This window comes from Hypanus sabinus, unplaced genomic scaffold, assembly GCF_030144855.1.
Source record: "Hypanus sabinus isolate sHypSab1 unplaced genomic scaffold, sHypSab1.hap1 scaffold_1326, whole genome shotgun sequence".
In the NCBI taxonomy this organism is placed as follows: Eukaryota; Metazoa; Chordata; class Chondrichthyes; order Myliobatiformes; family Dasyatidae; genus Hypanus; species Hypanus sabinus.
The window spans coordinates 30085-47616 of record NW_026779396.1 but is presented as its reverse complement, the minus strand read 5'-3'; the positions used below and the strand labels follow the sequence as shown (position 1 = coordinate 47616).

At 48.0% G+C, this 17532-nt stretch overlaps 1 protein-coding gene and 1 long non-coding RNA gene across 2 annotated transcripts; both read right to left on the bottom strand.

Annotated features, from left to right (window-relative positions):
• Positions 1 to 1137: 1137 nt before the first annotated feature.
• Positions 1138 to 10936, bottom strand: LOC132386825 (uncharacterized). The gene is made up of 3 exons (XR_009509684.1): positions 8731 to 10936; positions 3926 to 4054; positions 1138 to 1242 (listed from the first exon to the last, which is right to left on the bottom strand). It is a non-coding gene; the product is annotated as an uncharacterized LOC132386825 (long non-coding RNA).
• A 1542-nt stretch (positions 10937 to 12478) lies between these two features.
• LOC132386827 (NACHT, LRR and PYD domains-containing protein 12-like) lies at positions 12479 to 17322 on the bottom strand. Its single transcript, XM_059959166.1, has 8 exons — positions 17267 to 17322; positions 17112 to 17198; positions 16786 to 16956; positions 16460 to 16630; positions 16134 to 16304; positions 15665 to 15835; positions 15342 to 15509; positions 12479 to 15177 (listed from the first exon to the last, which is right to left on the bottom strand). Exons 1-8 carry the CDS (start codon positions 17320 to 17322, stop codon positions 15090 to 15092), a joined length of 1083 nt encoding a protein of 360 aa, XP_059815149.1. The 3' UTR covers positions 12479 to 15089.
• Positions 17323 to 17532: the final 210 nt, after the last annotated feature.

Below are 17532 nucleotides of genomic sequence, written 5' to 3'. Positions count from 1 at the left end.
GTAAGGTATTTTAATTTGCTTGAGTTCATCTTATTCGACATCCTAACTCTAAAAGAACTGTGTGTAAATCCGCTGTAGCAAGATCCACTTGTATTTACTGTGGAAAATACAGTTCGGCCAGTAGGGAAACTGTACCGAGGTGTTGTAGAATTCGAGTGAAACTGGACCAAGGCAACGTTATATCTCATTTGTTCCGTGATTTTCAACATGTGCTGACGCTAGAAATTAATAGCCAGGCAAAATAAGGGCAATACATCAAACAGCAGCCGGTACAGAAGGCAAACTGAATCAGTAAACAATGAAACACCACTGAAAGATAATTGATGTCCGGATCAGTAGACACGGACAGTTCACTCCAAAGATTATGAAATGCAATCTTCGAGAATGGATCGATGAGTTTTCAGTACTGGATATTATGCTGATTTAATGTGGAAGGTAAAACACATCTTACAGAAGGGAATTAAGCAGACAATTTAATCTACAACAGAGTAAAGTAGTCTTTAAGTTAAAGGAAAGGAAAGACAGACTTGCTGGGAGCAAACGGATTGATTGAGAACTGCAACGTTTTCAGGGAGTTAAACTTTTCAATATGTTCGCAGCGCAGATGTGTCTTTATTTCCAAAAATTAGAGAATTACTTGACTCTTTCATCTGAGCGGTACAAACATCTAAGAAGCTTCAAGACTAAATTAGCGGGGGGATTGCAGAGGAACTTTCATCTGCTGTCTGAATCTGGTCTGGGTCACTCCGTAAATAAATGTATTTGTGCAGCTGCTGAAATTCTGAATCACAGAGCCTCAATTGTGAGCCTGAAAAAAGCCGGATAGACGTTGCCAGGTCGGTGGAAAGGTACCGCATGAGGATGAAGACCAGAGTGGTTGTCGCCCAACAGAGAAAGATACTCTCCGACTCTCCATCTCCGGATCTCGCTGTTTACCGCAATTTCCCCGTCCCTCTGCGAACTCTGCTCGCCGCCAGTATCTGTCCGACGGTCAGAGCATTGAGGGTCAAAATGAGGAAGAAAGGAAGTAGCGGATTCAGCAGGCGGTTTGCCTAATAAAATCCCTCAAACGTTACCGAAAAAGGTAATAGGAGTTTACCGTAACACAGCCAGTTGCCTCTCCAGACCGTCGTTGCAATTTCCTCGGCAGAGAATAGTGATTGCTACAAGGTCAACTGCGGTGAAACAAAGACCGAAGACAAGATCTAACCGCTTTTTGTGTAGATATTCGACCTTGTCCGCCTGAAAAAAACAGCCATGGTTTATTTCTGATGAACTTTGTCACTGGGAGTAAGTACACACCTTTGTTTATGTGAACACCTGAACACGGCACAAAGCGATTAATGGTCGCAAAAGTTCACAAGGTCTCCACACGTTTGCGGCCTACAGCAGTTATGAGCAGAGTCCAAGAATGATAGAGCACAGTGTTAAGTGCCCCGAAAATGGGTGTCTAACCAGCAGAGATAGAAGAATCCGTTGGTGTCTGGTGGTTACTATTTTCAAGTGTTTATTAGTAAAATAAGCAAATCAATATCAATAATGCAAATATATAGATAATACACGTTAGCAATAATAAACCTAAACGTGTGGGAATAATAATAATCGATAATAAACAAGCTCTATCGTTGTCTAGGGGATAATGAATTATCATGGGAAAATATAAAGTTCAGTTCAGTTCATACGTGCTGAAGTAGATGTTGGTTGTTGTGTTGTAATCGTGAGAGAGAGAGAGAGAGAGAGAGAGAGAGAGAGAGAGAGAGAGAGAGAGAGAGAGAGAGAGAGAGAGAGAGAGAGAGAGAGAGAGAGATCTGTAACAGCTGCAGGCAGGCAAACCTTCCTTTACGTTCTTGATCCGTCGTTTCGTTGCGGTCATTCAGGTATGACCCCTCTGTCCTTCAGCTAGACCGTTCTTCTGTGGTAGACTCGTCACTCTGGCATGAGTGGACACACACACACAAGCCGCCACCGGCCCTGCTATAACAGTGTGATTTAAACTGACCGATTTCTATGTTCGGTCTCCGATGTCCCACACCTTCCCGTGGGTCCCAACACTCAATCAGTGCTCAATAGTGTGTCTCCTGGTGTATCTGAGGGGTGACTCCCCAGACCTAACTTTTATCCCTACTCACGGGGTCTCAGATGTCAATCAATTTTTAATGGTTGTGTCCATCAAACCAGCCCACTCCGGCTGTTCACTGAGGAATTTTAATGAACAGAATGGTTTAAGATAAATAACCCTCTCAGAAGCCATAAGTCTTTCAGAAGTCATAATATGGTGAATCAACAAGTCTGACTACCCTGCTATATCTCTCTCTTATCTGTAGCAGATGTCCCAGTTCCAGCATGTTTTCCCTTATGTATCTGCCTCTCATTAGCAGCAAAGCAACAGTAACGGTTTATGATTCTCCCGGCCGGGGGGGGTGGGGGGAGGACATGGGCAACTCTGCACCATTCGGCCCATCAGAGCTGTTCATCCTTCGTAACAACAGGATCAGCTCCTTCGGCCCAATATCTCCTAGCCGATCTACACGGCCAGCTGAGCTGTTTCCATTTGTCTGCATTTGGACATCATCTTGTTAAAACTTTCGCAATCAATATTGGTTTTAAAACATCGATAACCATCCTGTATCACCCATTCCATTGCCAGGTAGTTCCATATACACTCCGCCTTCTGTGTGATAAAATTTCTCTTGGAATCTAACTATATCTTGGCCCTCTGGACATCAACATACCCCCACCCCCCGCTTAGTTCGGTTCCACAAACTTATGGCGATACAAGTGACTCTGCGCCTTGTTTTACACCACTCTGTAAAGTTATCCTTCTTTCTCCGACCTTTAGGAATAAAACACTCTATGTAAGGAACAAAATACAGCCGGACCTCTCTCTCTACCTAAGCCTTTAGAGACCTTGCAGCATCTTTGTCAGTATTGGCTGCACTCTTTTCAGCCCTTGCTAAACGAGGCCACCAAAACTGCGCAGTGCATTATATCCAAAGACGGGGGTAGTGTGATTAATGCGTGGACGGAAATCTATACAAAGATGGTATCAGTATTAAGTGCCAGAGAGTTTTAATGATTTGTCAGAATGTCCTTCTCTTCAACCCGGGATCGCCCATCTGCGCTTCGTTTCAAAAGCCCCGGTTTGTATTCGAATGCAAGGCCGGATTGTGAAACCACGATATTGCCCAACAACATCGCTTCATCTCTCTTCATAGCTGTGCGACCCAACTATTACTCTGATTATTATTACCCAACTATTATTAATCTCGTCTCACTACTATCTGCTGTGTCAGGCTGAGAGGCGTTGACCCCTGACCTGAGCGCAACGGCCCTTCAAACAATTCTTCCTGCATTGAAACGTACGCAGCTCAGAACATGAGTCCCGACAGGCTCGATTTTTTCCTTCTTGAGTTTTTCAGAAGTCCTCACAACATCTGTGCCAACATCCATTCAATTAACTGAAATGGCGTTCTTATTTACATGTGCCTGCAACTCTAGTTTATACCAGCCCTCACCCCTTCTAATGGCAAACCTTACGGCAGGGATATTAGTTCGATTCCAGTTCAGGTGTAAATTCAGAGAGTTGCTCACGGGAGAGGCGCGTCCTCCAGGCAGGCGTCTGTGCTGCCCCCTAGTGTTCGCTCGGCAGAATGCAATCTGCTTTGTGAATAATTGTCGATTGCAATGGCATTCAAAATGCCCGGTGTGCTTCAAGCTGCATAAATGTGTGTGTGTGTGTGTGTCTGTGTGTACATAATGCGTGATTGTACTTATATAAGTTTGTTATCTTTATATTTTATATATATATATATATTATGTGCGTTTCAACCTGAACTCTTCAGCTACATTTTAAACTGAATGTTATTTCTAATTTTGGTCCCACATGCAGATAAATAAGTTTGGAGAACCGGCTCCCTTTTCCTACCGATATCCTGGTGACGATAACGACCGCACACCATCGAGGAATCTCGGTATCGTCCACAGTACCGCTTTTCCGTTCCCCGAACAAAGACAATCCTATCGACACAGCTCGTCAAATTTCACCACTTATTCCCTGCAGAGCCACAGAACCATAGTCAGTGCCAGAGACCTGACCTGTGAGACTTTCCCCTGCTTGGTCATTGGCCCCTCCCTCCTCCCATCCAGAAGTATCCAAAGTGGTCTACCTGTTATTGAGCGGGTTGGCCTCAAGGTGTCTCTGCATTGTTTCTGGCTGTTTATTCCCTTTCACCTTCCTGTCTGTCACCCAGATTCCAGTACCCTACACCGTGGGTGTAAATACCTCTCTATATGTCTTCACTATCTTACCTCAGTTTCCCGAATGATCCCGAGTTCATCCAGTTCGAGTTCCAGCGCTGTTCCGCAGAGTGTCATGGCGAGATGCGTGTGGGTGTCACGGTATGGGGTCGTTTAGAGTCCGGTCGGTGTTGTGTCCATGTCATGGTGAGGGGTGTGTAGGTATCACAGTGGCAGCTGTCTGTCTCGCTCACTACCTATGCTGTCTGGGAAGTGGTTGTTCTCGGTGTTTCGCAATCTATCGCCAAAGTCCTTGATCTACCCCACGGCCCTTCTCTGCCCACTCGGTGAGTTTAAGTCTGTCTTTTTGCCCCTCTTTCAGAGCAGTGAATGTAAATCACCGAACAGAACAAACCCTTCGGCCCACAATGTTGTGATATACCAACTGGCCTAAATCTCTTCTCACTGCACAACAACCATCCCCCTACATTCCCTGCACGTTAACATCCCTGTCAAAGAGGCACATAAACACCTCTCTCCCTGAGTTTGTCAATGAACTTCATGTGACCAGTAAAGCCGCCCCTCAACTTGGAATACTTCCCGCTTCATCACGAATAATGCACCCGAAACCGGGAACGTTGAGCTGACGCTCCTGGCCGCCCTGCAACGGCGTCTCACTAATGTTTACAATATCACAATTCCAGCCGTTGACCCCTATCCTGAGCTCATTGGTCTCTCGTACAAAAATTCCTGCATTGAACTGAAGGCAGCTCTGAACATGTGTCCCTGCAGGCACAATTTTTTTTTTATTTCCTTGAATTTGTCGGTGTTCTGAAAACATCTGTCCTAACGATCACCCAACTATCTGTCATAGCGTTCTTGTTTACATCCCCCTGCAACTTTAGTTTATACCACCACTCTCCCCTTTTAATGGCGAACTTACCCCTGGGATATTAGTTCCAATCTAGTTCAGGTGTAAACTTAAATGATTGCTCAGGGGAGACGAAATGAAGCAGCTGAGCAAGGTAGAGGCGGTCAGGAGTCTGTGCTGCCCCCTATTGTTCACTCGGCAGAAGAAAGCTCAGTTGTGAACAATTCTAGATTGCAGTGGCATGCAAAATACCCAGGGGCTCAAGTGCAGAGATGTGTGAGTGAGTGAGTGAGTGAGTGAGTGAGTGAGTGTGTGTGTGTGTGTGTGTGTGTGTGTGTGTGTGTGTGTGTGTGTGTGTGCGTGTGCGCGCGCGCTGGCTGTTCCCATCCAGAATACGTTTCTCCAGATATTCATAAATTCGCTCTCTAAGATTCTTCTCCATTTGCTTACCCACTACTGATTGAAGACTCACTGGCTTGTAATTCTCAGGACTATCCCTATTGCATTTCTTGAACAAAAATATAGCTGTGCTGTCTTTACGACAGTTATTTAGTTTATAATATTTTCGCTTAGTAATTCATTCGATAGTATTTTCTAGTTAGAATTAGAAGTGTTTGAAGTAAATTCATTGCATGTAAAATATATCGGCATGCGATGACATCACATCCGGTTTCGCCGCGTCTTGTGGGAAAGTACCGGTTTGAAATAAGCGCGAGGGTGGGGGCTCACCACGAGGCACACCTGAGCAGAAGTTGTTTTGCAGGCATGAGAAATCACAGTGAGAGCAACGCTGTAAGTTAATAGATAATCGATATATTGAACTAAGATGTTAATGCCGATCCTGTTAGAAGTAACGACGGTCGATAATGTTTATGCTTTCGTTAGTTAAAGAGTTGCGGATAGTTTGCATGGAAGTGTATTTAAAGTAGTCAATGGAGTAGGTAAACTCTGCCTGTATACTGCACCTTAGTGTAATGTAGTTATAGTCACCTTTGCAAGTATTTACAATTGAAATGTGATATTAAGGAAGGAACAAATACTGTATCAATCTTGTATTGTTTTATCAACAGTTTTCACCATATGTTAATGTGAAGAGTGAACAGTAAATGGTTAATCTTACTGCGATCTGGTTCTCATTGACTGTGGTTTATCTCGACGTTGAATTCGAAGTTATCAGTTACACGCGAAGGAGAACGTTACAATATCATTCGCTGTCCTTCAATTCCCTGGCGTCCAGTGATGACGCACATATCATGTCCAAAAGGGCAGTAATATCTTTGTCCGCTTTCTCTAATTACATGGGGGTATATACCTTCTATCACTGGTGAAAGGTTTATTTTAGTGTTTAACAAATTTCCAACGCATAAATCTTTACATAAGTATGTCCCACTATATCCGCCTTTTTTCGCTGGATGCACGTTCATCAAGGTCTCGCTTGCTGGTGAATACCGAAACAAAGTATCATTAAAGACCTTCAAAGCCTCCTTGCAATCCAGAGATATGTCCCACCCTTTCTCTCGTTACCCTTCTGTTCTTCATGTACCTTAATGCGACTCTCCAAGGCATTCTCATGTCCCTTTCTAATTCTTCTAATTCCTACTACTTTCCTTTCTGGCTACATTGTGACTTTCCAGAGCCTTGTCTGATTATTTCTTCCTGAAACTGAAGTATCTTTCTCTCTTCTTCTTCTTGACGATGTGATCCATATCTCTTGTCAACCAGGGGTTACTTCAGACTCGCTTCCGTTCCTAGCCACGATGAAACAAGCCGACACTGAACCGCAATTAACTTTTCCATCAGCAGCCATTCGTTGTGCATTTCAGGCAGCAAACAATTTTACAAATTGGACTCCATGTGCCTACCTGATAGCACCAATTAACTACATTCCATAGTATCATCTACTATCCAGTGTAAGGTTATATTACATATCGAATAGTTGACCCGCGAGAGGACTGTTAAAGTTTCTGATACTAGACTCTGAATGGACTGTTCTGTCGTTCGCCTGCAGACTTATGGAGAAATTTCTTTCACATCTGAACCTTTTAACCTCAGGAAGTGCCAATGAATATTTGGAAAGTTTAAGTTGCCTGCGACAGGAACCACGTTAATATGACACACTGGCCAAAATCTATCTCCTGATCAGGACCTCGCTGTCTCCGGACTTTTTGTTCTTTTGAGATAGTCTGCGGGGTGTGCGGTCTCCCAAGCGAGTGATTGGTCAGTTTCTGCCTCTGAGTTCTACTCGCAGTCCACCGGTAGACAATCTCTCCGCTGTTTCTTCCCTTTCAGCAGCTGTGTTACTATCACACTCTCTGTGTGATACTCTAATCACAGTCTCCCGATAGACAATCTCTCCGCTGTTTCTTCCCTTTCTGCAGCTGTGTTACTATCACTCTCTCCGTGTGATACTCTACTCACAGTCTACCGATAGACAACCTCTCCGCTGTTTCTTCCCTTTCTGCAGCTGTCTGACTATCACTCTCCCCGTGTGATACTCTACTCACAGTCTCCCGATAGACAATCTCTCCGCTGTTTCTTCCCTTTCTGCAGCTGTGTTACTATCACTCTCTCCGTGTGATACTCTAATCACAGTCTACCGATAGACAACCTCTCCGCTGTTCCTTCCCTTTCTGCAGCTGTGTTACTATCACTCTCTCCGTGTGATAATCTAATCACAGTCTCCCGATAGACCATCTCTCCGCTGTTTCTTCCCTTTCTGCAGCTGTGTTACTATCACTCTCTCCGTGTGATACTCTACTCACAGTCTACCGATAGACAACCTCTCCGCTGTTTCTTCCCTTTCTGCAGCTGTCTGACTATCACTCTCCCCGTGTGATACTCTACTCACAGTCTACCGATAGACAATCTCTCCGCTGTTTCTTCCCTTTCTGCAGCTGTGTTACTATCACTCTCTCCGTGTGATACTCTACTCACAGTCTACCGATAGACAACCTCTCCGCTGTTTCTTCCCTTTCTGCAGCTGTGTTACTATCACTCTCCCCGTGTGATACTCTACTCACAGTCTACCGATAGACAACCTCTCCGCTGTTTCGTCCCTTTCTGCAGCTGTTTTACTATCACTCTCTCCGTGTGATAATCTAATCACAGTCTCCCGATAGACAATCTCTCCGCTGTTTCTTCCCTTTCAGCAGCTGTGTTACTATCACACTCTCCGTGTGATACTCTAATCACAGTCTACCGATAGACAATCTCTCCGCTGTTTCTTCCCTTTCTGCAGCTGTTTTACTATCACTCTCTCCGTGTGTTTCAACGACACTCCCTTTACTCTCTTTTACCCGACTCTGTCAGTTTTGAAACATCTGGACCCGGGTAAGTACAGAAGCTATTCCCGCCCTTCTGTTTGTCAAGTCTCTGTGATAGTTTGGAGTGATTCACACAAAGTAACAATCACGCCAGTTTATTGAGCGTTTCCCGAATTTCCTACCTAAACTGTATAAAGTATGTTACCTTCCTTAATTTTGCAATTTCAGGGTTACCAGGCTGATAGTAGTCTGAATTCATGACCTACTCATTTTGTAAAACTGTTTGATTAGAAATTTCCGCTGAATTGCAATTGTAGCGGGCGTTATCTACATAGATGGTCATTTAATGTAAACACTTACTTCATTCCATTCTTCAGTTCCTTTCCGAATTTCCTCTGTGTCAGTGTGTAGATACTAGTATTGGTGCACATATTCAGAATTTGCAACATGAACCCAAGTTGTTGTAGTGTATATACCGGGGAATTCAAATATCTGTCCTGATACAAATAGTTTTCCGTTTGCTATTTCAAGGAATGACCTGCATAGGGTATCCAAAATAAAATGAATTTAGCTGATACAGCAAACAACAAAATCATCGATTTTCTGCGGTTTTCTCTCTCGGTATCCTGCTGATTTTCACTGCTGTTCCGAAGACCTCTGCGGACTCTATTTGCCACAATGATAGGTCTCACTGTTAACGCATTGAACACCAGAATTAAGCCGATAGGTAGCAACAGTGTTAAAATGCGGTCCAACACTTCGTTTCCTCTCCACACGGGGGCGCACCGCCACGACGTGTTGTCAGTGATGACGTAAGGTTCAACAGCAAAGTTAAACGGGACACATCTCCCGCAGCTCACTATAACAACAGTCACCATGACGACTCTTGCTGTTCTCTCAGTGCAGTATCGTTCCCGAGGATTCCGGTTTATCGCGATGAAACGATCGAAAGTAAAACTGACTGTAAACCAAACAGAACAGTCCCCGGTGACAACGTGAAATACAAGAGCCAGAGGGCATACAGGAGTGAGGAGCAGGGATCTGGAATAAATGCAGATTTTGTTAGTCTGATCCACCAAAGCGAAACGGAGAACCACCATCAGATCCGCTGTCGCCATTCCAGCATGGTAACGGGTGATGCATTTGGAGAGTCCGCATTTTCCCCCGAGATAGGATCACGATCGCCGTTAAATTGACTGTAAGAAGTTTTCAGGAAAAAAAAAGCATCAACACAGAATTATCTTCAGTTGCAACTATCTGAATACCCACCATTCTTCCAACGCTATGCAGGGGTTGTGATGGAAAATAACTGGTTCTTTGAGTCTCAACAGTAGAGGCCTGGACACACACAGTTTTAATAATAAGGGATTTATTTACAAGGGGAAGTCGGGTCAAGACAAGCAACTACAATACACAGGAAGCGGTGTGGGGACAGGGTACGGTTACACAAAGAACAAGGGAAAAACACTACGATAGCTATCCCCCTTGACCTTGGATAGCCGCGGCTCCCTTACCAGGACAAACGATAGACCTTCCCAAACATAAATCAATGCTCTTACCTGCAATGAGGTGGTCTGTAAGAGAGAGCGAGCCAAGGACAAGTCTCACCTTGTATAGCATGGGGCTGGGCGAGATAATCCAATTAAGGTGAACAATAATTTAGGTGTGCATTGATTAGTTGGGAGGGTCCAAATGTTCATGGGCATGTGCTGTGTCCTCCGACCAGCCAGCTGGCAGTGCACCAAATGTTGATTGGCATGTGGTGTGTCCTCCGAACAGCCAGGTGGCAGTGCAACAAATGTTGATTGGCATGTGGTGTGTCCTCCGAACAGCCAGGTGGCAGTGCAGCAAATGTTGATTGGCATGTGGTGTGTCCTCCGAACAGCCAGGTGGCAGTGCACCAAATGTTGATTGGCATGTGGTGAGTCCTCCGACCCGCCAGGTGGCAGTGCACCAAATGTTGATGGGCATGTGGTGTGTCCTCCGACCCGCCAGGTGGCAGTGCACCAAATGGTGATTGGCATGTGGTGTGTCCTCCCACCCGCCAGGTGGCAGTGCACAAAATGGTGATTGGCATGTGGTGTGTCCTCCGAACGCCAGGTGGCAGTGCACCAAATGGTGATTGGCATGTGGTGTGTCCTCCGACCCGCCAGGTGGCAGTGCACCAAATGTTGATTGGCATGTGATGTGTCCTCCGATCCGCCAGGTGGCAGTGCACCAAATGTTGATTGGCATGTGGTGTGTCCTCCGAACAGCCAGGTGGCAGTGCATCTGTCATGTGGCCGGTATCTCTCGATATAGCAGGGTGGAGTTTCATTTTGGAAATAAATAAAAACTGAAATCCATAATGTCCCGGCTTCATCGGTGCACCCCGGCTGGAGGGACAGCAACGTCCCGGAGTTGCCGACCTTCCGACAGTTTGGTGCGGGGCATCTGATTACCACGACGCACGTACCGCTGAACGGTAGATCGCTTCATAATTAACACCATTTCAATTATCAGAGATGGAACAGCGGAAGGGTTAAATTGAAGTGAAATTAATGAGGTCCAAAGCACACGTTACAATTTAGTGCTAATGCAAGAACTGACCTGCGTGTCGATTTTCGACTGGAAGGTCATTTGAAAAAAGCTGCCGATCTGGAAAAAGCGACCACTGTCGCTTCAGAAAGCCGAGCAAGATCAGTCTATGAAGCTGTGGCCATATCGGCAACAACGTATTTGACAAAAGAGAAAAAAAATCACCGTATCGGAAAAATAAGGACACCGAAACTGAGGGTAGCATTCGTGCTGATAAAATTCCGAACAGCGCAGCGAAACAAAAAGCGGGACGAAGGCACCATATATTTAGTGACCAACTCCAGTATCTAACCAGGGACACCGATCGCTACAATTGCAGGATAGAAAATGCTCGGGTTGTAGTAAATCGCTGCCTATTCTATATTCTGTCACAAGCAGCGTTCAGTTGTCCGGAACGCTCCAACTGCTCATATTGACCGGTGATCGGTTTTACAGAGTTATAAGCAACAGAGAGCAATTCCACTGAGGCAATTATTCTGATTATGACGTCAGTCACATTCTGACCCCGGGAGTGTGTGATGGGACGGTGTGGAGGGAGATTCCCCCTGTGTCTGACCCCAGGAGTGTGTGATGGGACGGAGTGGAGGGAGATTCACTCTGTGTCTGACCCCAGGAGTGTGTGATGGGACGGTGTGGAGGGAGATTCCCTCTATGTCTGACCCCGGGAGTGTGTGATGGGACGGTGTGGAGGAAGATTCCCTCTGTGTCTGACCCCGGGAGTGTGTGATGGGACGGTGTGGAGGGAGATTCACTCTGTGTCTGACCCCGGGAGTGTGTGATGGGACGGTGTGGAGGGAGATTCACTCTGTGTCTGACCCCGGGAGTGTGTGATGGGACGGTGTGGAGGGAGATTCACTCGGTGTCTGACCCCGGGAGTGTGTGATGGGACGGTGTGGAGGGAGATTCACTCTGTGTCTGACCCCGGGAGTGTGTGATGGGACGGTGTGGAGGGAGATTCCCTCTGTGTCTGACCCCGGGAGTGTGTGATGGGACGGTGTGGAGGGAGATTCCCTCTGTGTCTGACCCCGTGAGTGTGTGATGGGACGGTGTGGAGGGAGATTCACTCTGTGTCTGACCCCGGGAGTGTGTGATGGGACGGTGTGGAGGGAGATTCACTCTGTGTCTGACCCCGGGAGTGTGTGATGGGACGGTGTGGAGGGAGATTCACTCGGTGTCTGGTCCCGGGAGTGTTTGATGGGACGGTGTGGAGGGAGATTCACTCTGTGCCTGACCCCGGGAGTGTGTGATGGGACGGTGTGGAGGGAGATTCACGGTGTCTGGTCCCGGGAGTGTGTGATGGGACGGTGTGGAGGGAGATTCACTCTGTGCCTGACCCCGGGAGTGTGTGATGGGACGGTGTGGAGGGAGATTCACACTGTGTCTGTCCCCGGGAGTGTGTGATGGGACGGTGTGGAGGGAGATTCACTCTGTGTCTGACCCCGGGAATGTGTGATAGGACGGTGTGGAGGGAGATTCACTCTGTGTCAGACCCCGGGAGAGTGTGATGGGACAGTGTGGAGGGAGATTCACACTGTGTCTGACCCCGGGAGTGTGTGATGGGACGGTGTGGAGGGAGATTCACTCTGTGTTTCACGCCGGTAATCCACCCTCCATCCGTCTGGTTTCGGGACCTCAGTGACTCACGTCTGATATTCTGGAGGATAATAACTGTCTGCGTGGTACAGGAGGGGTATAGTTAGCCATGAACGGGGTTAATTTTAGACGAGATCCTGGGCACCCAGACTCTGCCAGTCTGACCTCCCTCAGCCTGGAGCTGAGACACTACTGTGTCAGTGTGAGGAGCTCCGACCCACTGTTACAGTGCACAGGGTGCGGGGGGCAGCAGAAACCTCAAACAAACTCAAGTCAGACACCAAGGCAGGAATTTACAGCGGTTTATTGATTTCATCATGATAAATGCAAATTAAACAGTATGTGAGCTGCTGACTTGCGGGAGTAAATAAGCTGCTGTAGCGATGTACTACATACAGAGTTAGAGACAACAACACGCAGTCGGTAAATCTGTTCCAGACTAGTTTATTCAAACTTCCTGGTGCTGGCAATTACTCCCTGGGTATTTGTGAGCCGGTGCGCCTGCGCAGAAAGTGGGTGCCACACTGTTCCCGACTCACTCACAGTCACTCACAATTAACTGACCGGCGACAACGGGTGACCGGTAGATTAATCAGTCCCGTTCCTCCCCGTCACTCTGCATCCAATCACACTCCGGGGCCGTGTCCGGGATCGCTGCGGATCTAAGGTCATTGCCGAGGTATTTGTCAATTTAACACCATTATATCGGCCGGACAGCCGAATGCCCCGTCCTCGCTCACAGTCACTCACAATTAACTGACCGGCGACAACGGGTGACCGGTAGATTAATCAGTCCCGTTCCTCCCCGTCACTCTGCATCCAATCACACTCCGGGGCCGTGTCCGGGATCGCTGCGGATCCAGGGTCATTGCCGAGGGATTTGTCAATTTAACACCATTATATCGGCCAGACAGCCGAATGCACCGTCCTCACTCACAGTCACTCACAATTAACTGACCGGCGATAACGGGTGACCGGTAGATTAATCAGTCCCGTTCCTCCCCGTCACTCTGCATCCAATCACACTCCGGGGCCGTGTCCGGGATCGCTGCGGATCCAAGGTCATTGCCGAGGTATTTGTCAATTTAACACCATTATATCGGCCAGACAGCCGAATGTACCGTCCTCACTCACAGTCACTCACAATTAACTGACCGGCGACAACGGGTGACCGGTAGATTAATCAGTCCCGTTCCTCCCCGTCACTCTGCATCCGATCACACTCCGGGGCCGTGTCCGGGATCGCTGCGGATCCAGGGTCATCGCCGAGGTATTTGTCAATTTAACACCATTATATCGGCCAGACAGCCGAATGCACCGTCCTCGCTCACAGTCACTCACAATTAAATGACCGGTAGATTAATCAGTCCCGTTCCTCCCCGTCACTCTGCATCCGATCACACTCCGGGGCCGTGTCCGGGATCGCTGCGGATCCAAGGTCATTGCCGAGGTATTTGTCAATTTAACACCATTATATCGGCCGGACAGCCGAATGCCCCGTCCTCGCTCACAGTCACACAGAATTAACTGACCGGCGACAACGGGTGACCGGTAGATTAATCAGTCCCGTTCCTCCCCGTCACTCTGCATCCAATCACACTCCGGGGCCGTGTCCGGGATCGCTGCGGATCCAGGGTCATCGCCGAGGTATTTGTCAATTTAACACCATTATATCGGCCAGACAGCCGAATGCCCCGTCCTCAGCAGAGGGGGCAAAAGGATTCTCTCCCGGGACACCGGTGTCCCAGACTGAGCCCCGGCCCCCCGGGCTCCTCCCGTCCGGGGAATTCCCCGGGGTGGCACGCGGGAGAGTCTCGGACCCGCACATCCGGCGGAAGTGGCGCCGCCGGACAGCGGGCGGAAATACGTCACGGCGGGAGCGCTTCCGAGATCACCGAGCTCGAGACCGGGGCCGGTTCCGTTAAAACCGTTGGGAATCAGCCCCGGCGCGCGGCCGTTAAAGGTAAGGGCGGGAGTTAAAAGGGAGGGGGAGGGGTAGTTAAAGGGGAGGGGTAGTTAAAGGGGAGGGGGAGGGGTAGTTAAAGGGGAGGGCGGAGTGTTAAAGGGGAGGGGGAGGGGTAGTTAAAGGGGAGGGTGAGGGGTAGTCAAAGGGGAGGGTGTGTTAAAGGGGAGGGTGAGGGGTAGTTAAAGGGGAGGGTGAGGGGTAGTTAAAGGAGAGGTTGAAGGGTAGTTAAAGGGGAGGGTGAGGGGTAGTTAAAGGGGAGGGTGAGGGGTAGTTAAAGGAGAGGTTGAAGGGTAGTTAAAGGGGAGGGTGAGGGGTAGTTAAAGGGGAGGGTGAGGGGTAGTTAAAGGGGAGGGTGAGGGGTAGTTAAAGGAGAGGTTGAAGGGTAGTTAAAGGGGAGGGTGAGGGGTAGTTAAAGGGGAGGGGGAGGGGTAGTTAAAGGGGAGGGGAGGGGTAGTTAAAGGGGAGGGGGAGGGGTAGTTAAAGGGGAAGGGGAGGGGGAGGGGTAGTTAAAGGGGAGGGTGAGGGGTAGTTAAAGGGGAGGGGGGGAATCGGCTCCATCCCGCGGGCGGGGATGTTCACACATTCAGGTCCACACTCTCAGTCCGGGTCTGACTCCCTGTAGAGATCTCAGTTCCTTCATCCCGGTCTCACTGAACCGATTCCCCTCCAGCCTGAAACAGATGGGAGAATGAAGATGGAATAAACAGATCACACAACAGGGTCAGTAACAGGGGACCGGGGTTAATGTTTCAACAACACTCACAGACAAATATCACCAGAAAACCCGCGGATCCGCTGACATTTTATCACATTGAACATTAACACAAACACTCACCAGATCCGCTCCAGACTCGGGAGGGTCAGTATGAGGCGGCGGAGACCGGGGACAGATCCGTCTGTCAGAAAGTTTAATCTCAGGTTCAGCTCCGTCAGTGATGGGTTTGTACTGAGAGCGGAGACAAGATCCTCGGCACCAGAATCTGTGAGACCGACATCCTCCAGCCTGGAGATGAGAGAGAGTGAGGGTGAAGGACACAGAGAGACAGGAGATGGTACAAATCCCCAGTGTTTATCAGTAACACAATTACTGATCACATTAATGTTCAGTGTCAGACACCCAGTGACTGTAAACACAATCTCCCACAGTCTGGTACTTACAACAGTTTCTGTATTTTACACTCCGGGTTCCTCAGAGCCGCAGACACCAGTTTCACTCCTGAATCTCCCAGTTTATTATTACTCAGGTACAGCTCCGTCAGTGATGGTTTTGTACTGAGAGCGGAGGCGAGATCCTCGGCCCCAGAATCTGTGAGACCGACATCCCCCAGCCTGGAGATGAGAGAGAGTGAGGGTGAAGGACACAGAGAGACAGGAGACGGTACAAATCCCCAGTGTTTATCAGTAACACAATTACTGATCACATTAATGTTCAGTGTCAGACACCCAGTGACTGTAAACACAATCTCCCGCAGCCTGGAGATGAGAGAGAGTGAGGGTGAAGGACACAGAGAGACAGGAGACGGTACAGATCCCCAGTGTTTATCAGTAACACAATTACTGATCACATTAATGTTCAGTGTCAGACACCCAGTGACTGTAAACACAATCTCCCACGTCTGGTACTTACTCCAGTTTCTGTATTTTACACTCCGGGTTCCTCAGAGCCGCAGACACCAGTTTCACTCCTGAATCTCCCAGTTTATTATCACTCAGGTTCAGATCCGTCAGTGATGGGTTTGTACTGAGAGCGGAGACGAGATCCTCGGCCCCAGAATCTGTGAGACCGACTCTCTCCAGCCTGGAGATGAGAGAGAGTGAGGGTGAAGGACACAGAGAGACAGGAGACGGTACAAATCCCCAGTGTTTATCAGTAACACAATTACTGATCACATTAATGTTCAGTGTCAGACACCCAGTGACTGTAAACACAATCTCCCACAGTCTGGTACTTACCACAGTTTCTGTATTTTACACTCCGGGTTCCTCAGAGCCGCAGACACCAGTTTCACTCCTGAATCCCCCAGTTTATTATCACTCAGGTCCAGCCCCGTCAGTGATGGGTTTGTACTGAGAGCGGAGACGAGATCCTCGGCCCCAGAATCTGTGAGACCGACACGGGTCAGCCTGGAGATGAGAGAGAGTGAGGGTGAAGGACACAGAGAGACAGGAGACGGTACAAATCCCCAGTGTTTATCAGTAACACAATTACTGATCACATTAATGTTCAGTGTCAGACACCGAGTGACTGTAAACACAATCTGCCACAGTCTGGTACTTACCACAGTCTCTGTATTTTACACTCCGGGTTCCTCAGAGCCGCAGACACCAGTTTCACTCCTGAGTCTCCCAGTTTATTACCACTCAGGTTCAGCTCCGTCAAGGATGGTTTTGTACTGAGAACGGAGGCGAGATCCTCGGTCCCAGAATCTGTGAGACCGACTCTCTCCAGCCTGGAGATGAGAGAGAGTGAGGGTGAAGGACACAGAGAGACAGGAGACGGTACAAATCCCCAGTGTTTATCAGTAACACAATTACTGATCACATTAATGTTCAGTGTCAGACACCCAGTGACTGTAAACACAATCTCCCACAGTCTGGTACTTACCACAGTTTCTGTATTTTACACTCCGGGTTCCTCAGAGCCGCAGACACCAGTTTCACTCCTGAATCTCCCAGGTCATTCACCCCAAGTCTAAACACAAACAAACAAATTGATGAACAAAGTGATACAAACCGTGGGTCTGAGGGTAATTCTCTCACGCGGATATTTCAGGAAGCATTAAACCCTTCCGTAAATCACTGATCAGAGTTCCCATCAATGTCAATGTCCCTCACTGCCCAGTTCCACGGTATTCAACCAATGTCAGTCATTTAGTCTGTTGCTGTGACCCTGTGAACTCCACATATTCTGTCTCGTTCTCCGTTGGCTAGAGCAGGGTTACTGACCACAGAGTGTCAGAAGGGGCAGGGATGAAGGTGATATAGCCCCACAGTGAGGAAGCTTTGTAAATTGGGAAATGTCGATG